The 2,832-nt window shown below is 30.9% G+C and overlaps 1 protein-coding gene across 1 annotated transcript; it reads left to right on the forward strand.

The window, feature by feature from the left end:
* Positions 1-289: 289 nt before the first annotated feature.
* On the forward strand, positions 290-2,180 carry LOC141705796 (uncharacterized). Its single transcript, XM_074508686.1, has 3 exons — positions 290-874; positions 998-1,124; positions 1,743-2,180. The coding sequence occupies exons 1-3, from the start codon at positions 300-302 to the stop codon at positions 2,178-2,180; spliced, it is 1,140 nt and encodes a 379-aa protein (XP_074364787.1). The 5' UTR covers positions 290-299.
* The last annotated feature ends 652 nt before the right edge of the window (positions 2,181-2,832 follow it).

The following is a 2,832-nucleotide window of genomic DNA, read 5'->3' on the forward strand; positions in this document are numbered from 1 at the left end:
ATGCAACACAAAAACTACTAATAACAACCTAAGTATTCTATATGTCAAGCTGATGTTTGATTTCGGTAAGACAACTAAGATTTCCCTCACTTCTCAACTTTAATTCTCCTTCGATGGATTAGACTTCATACCAATGGTCACGATCATTCTAACTAGATATACTATAATTTGTAACTCACTATAAATATATGTATGATCCACCAGTCTGTTCAATTCAGGAAAACATAGCCATATAACTATCACTCCCTTTTCTCATTATTTTCACTACTCGCACATCCCATTGCTTCTACCCAAAAAAAATGGTGCTTCAGTCAAAATTTTTAAGTCAGAATTTTGATTCTGAATCAAAACCCTTTATGTATGGAAATAATCCAGTGAATCCTTGTCAAACTAATGTTTTCTCAAATCAACAAGTTGCTTGTAACTCATCTCAAAAGAATCCTATGAATATCAACTTTACAAACTTTGCTCATCAAGCATTTACTAGTGGAAGATCATCTTTGAACCCGTATATTCAGAATTTTTATTCAAATCCAAATATACTTGCTTCATCAATTTCTGCACCAGGTGTCAATCATGCTGATTACTCAAAAAATAATGGATTAGCAGTTACTTCATCATCAAATGATGTCAGTTTGTATAAGCAGTATCCTGGTTTTATTCATCCGAACACATCACAACAGCTCATGCCTCCAATGCATGTCCAAACTCGTGCAACCAATCCTCGTGTCAACATCCAAGAATTTGGTTCATCGGATTTAGCGAATTCATGCATGAATGTAGATAAGATAGTGGGTGAAGGAAGGGCCAAGAGAAATAATGAGAGAAAATATAAGAATGGCATTAAAGGGCATTGGATCCAGGAAGAAGACAGGTAAATCTGATTTTAATTACTAATAAATTTTACGGTTATTGTGTAAGTAAAGATTTGATGAAATTAATTCGTAATTAATGCGAAAAATCTTTTGCATTAAAGATTATTTGAATTTTTTTACAGAATGTTGCTGAATTTAGTGCACAAGTACGGAAATAAGAAGTGGAGTTACATTGCTAGGATGATGCCCGGGAGGCTTGGGAAGCAGTTAAGGGAACGATACAATAATCATCTCAAGCCTGGACTCAAGGTTTTGTTTTTCTTCTTCACCAATTATTGTTAAACTATTCTCTCTTAATATAATACTAAGAAACATTTGTTTACCCAAAATAAATAAGATATTTTTGATAGAAAATTTTAGAAAATACATAACTTGAGAATTATAATGAAGTCTTTGAAGTATTTACAAACATCACCAATGTGTACTTTAGATTCTCATTCCATGATGTCATTATTAACTCAGCACACATGGTTGCACTTTACATTTTGACAATACAATTTGTAAATTAATCATAACACATATGCATGTCATCTGAATATTAGATTTTATTGCTTTAAATATAACAAGTTGCCATTTAAAGATGAAACATGTCAGTTACATTTTTATTTATCTATATTGTATCTATAGGAGATTCCATTACCTTTTGTAGTTAATTTTCTTATATTTTTTAATATTTAACTGATATTTTATTCAGTTTCTAAGATTTTTTATGGTGTATCACCTTTTTGAATATCTCTTTTATTGTGATGATATAAAAGTCTTGCATTATGATGTTTATGTTTAACACTCTACACCACGAATTATGTTATATTTTATTAATTAATTTCTTATGAAAGTAAATTACATATTTTTAAATTTGTATTACAGAAAGAGGCTTGGACTGAGGAGGAGGATATGCAGCTGATCCGGGCCCATGAAAAGATGGGCAACAAGTGGGTTGAAATTTCAAAGCTGCTCCCGGGGCGTAGCGAGACCGATATCAAGAATCGATGGAACGCCACCAAGAGGAAGTGCATCAATGCTATACAGAAAAGTAAAAACACACCGAAGCCCAGTTCCCTGTTTGAGAACTATGTGAAGAATATGTTTAACAATGTGTGTCAAAGCAAGAGCCCGACTTCAGCCGAGTCAAATGTAATAGTTGGGTTTTTCTCTAGAGGTAACAACAGTAAGCAAGTTGGGACTGCTGAATCAGTTAGTGTGGAAGATTATGGCGTATTTGATTTTAAGGTAAATGTGTTAGCTAATAACAGTGGACCAATATTTGAGTCCATGAGTTATCTGGATATGCTTCTTCAGCAGTAGGGACCTTGGCTCATTATTTTTTATTATTGGACTTGATAGGGGAATACACATGGTTTCTATTTCTATTTTATATTTGGAATAAACATGGTTTTTATTTGTAAACACAATGGTATCTTTTCTGTGTAAAGCACATATTGCTTTAAAAGGTGAAAATGTATCATTCTTATAATTTTGTGACTAATAATTTATAAGTAAAATAAAGTTTGATTTAGATTTCTTTCCTTAATTTCATAGTCATTTTTTTCGTATTCATACTATTTTTGATGAAATGTGAACAAGACAGAGTGATGTCATGCTTATATTTGAAAAACCTGTGAGGATAGATAAACTGTTACAGACTAAGAACTATGTGGGGAATTTTTTTATTCTTGATGTCAAAGATTATATTATCAAATGTAAATACGACCTCATTGTAACCTTCTCATGTCAGTTATCATATTTATTTTAATTATATACATAAATTAGTTTATTTTATTTATTTTTTGATATCATCATTATCATATTGAAGTTAAGAAATGTAAACAATATTAATGAACATTTCTCAAAATTATTAAATATTAATAAAACTTGTATATAAATAAAATAAAAATTAATAATTAAAAAATTGGATGCATTCCAAAGGGTTCATTCCCCCATAAATGACATGGGTGGG

This window comes from Apium graveolens, chromosome 2 (assembly GCF_009905375.1).
Source record: "Apium graveolens cultivar Ventura chromosome 2, ASM990537v1, whole genome shotgun sequence".
Taxonomy (NCBI): Eukaryota; Viridiplantae; Streptophyta; class Magnoliopsida; order Apiales; family Apiaceae; genus Apium; species Apium graveolens.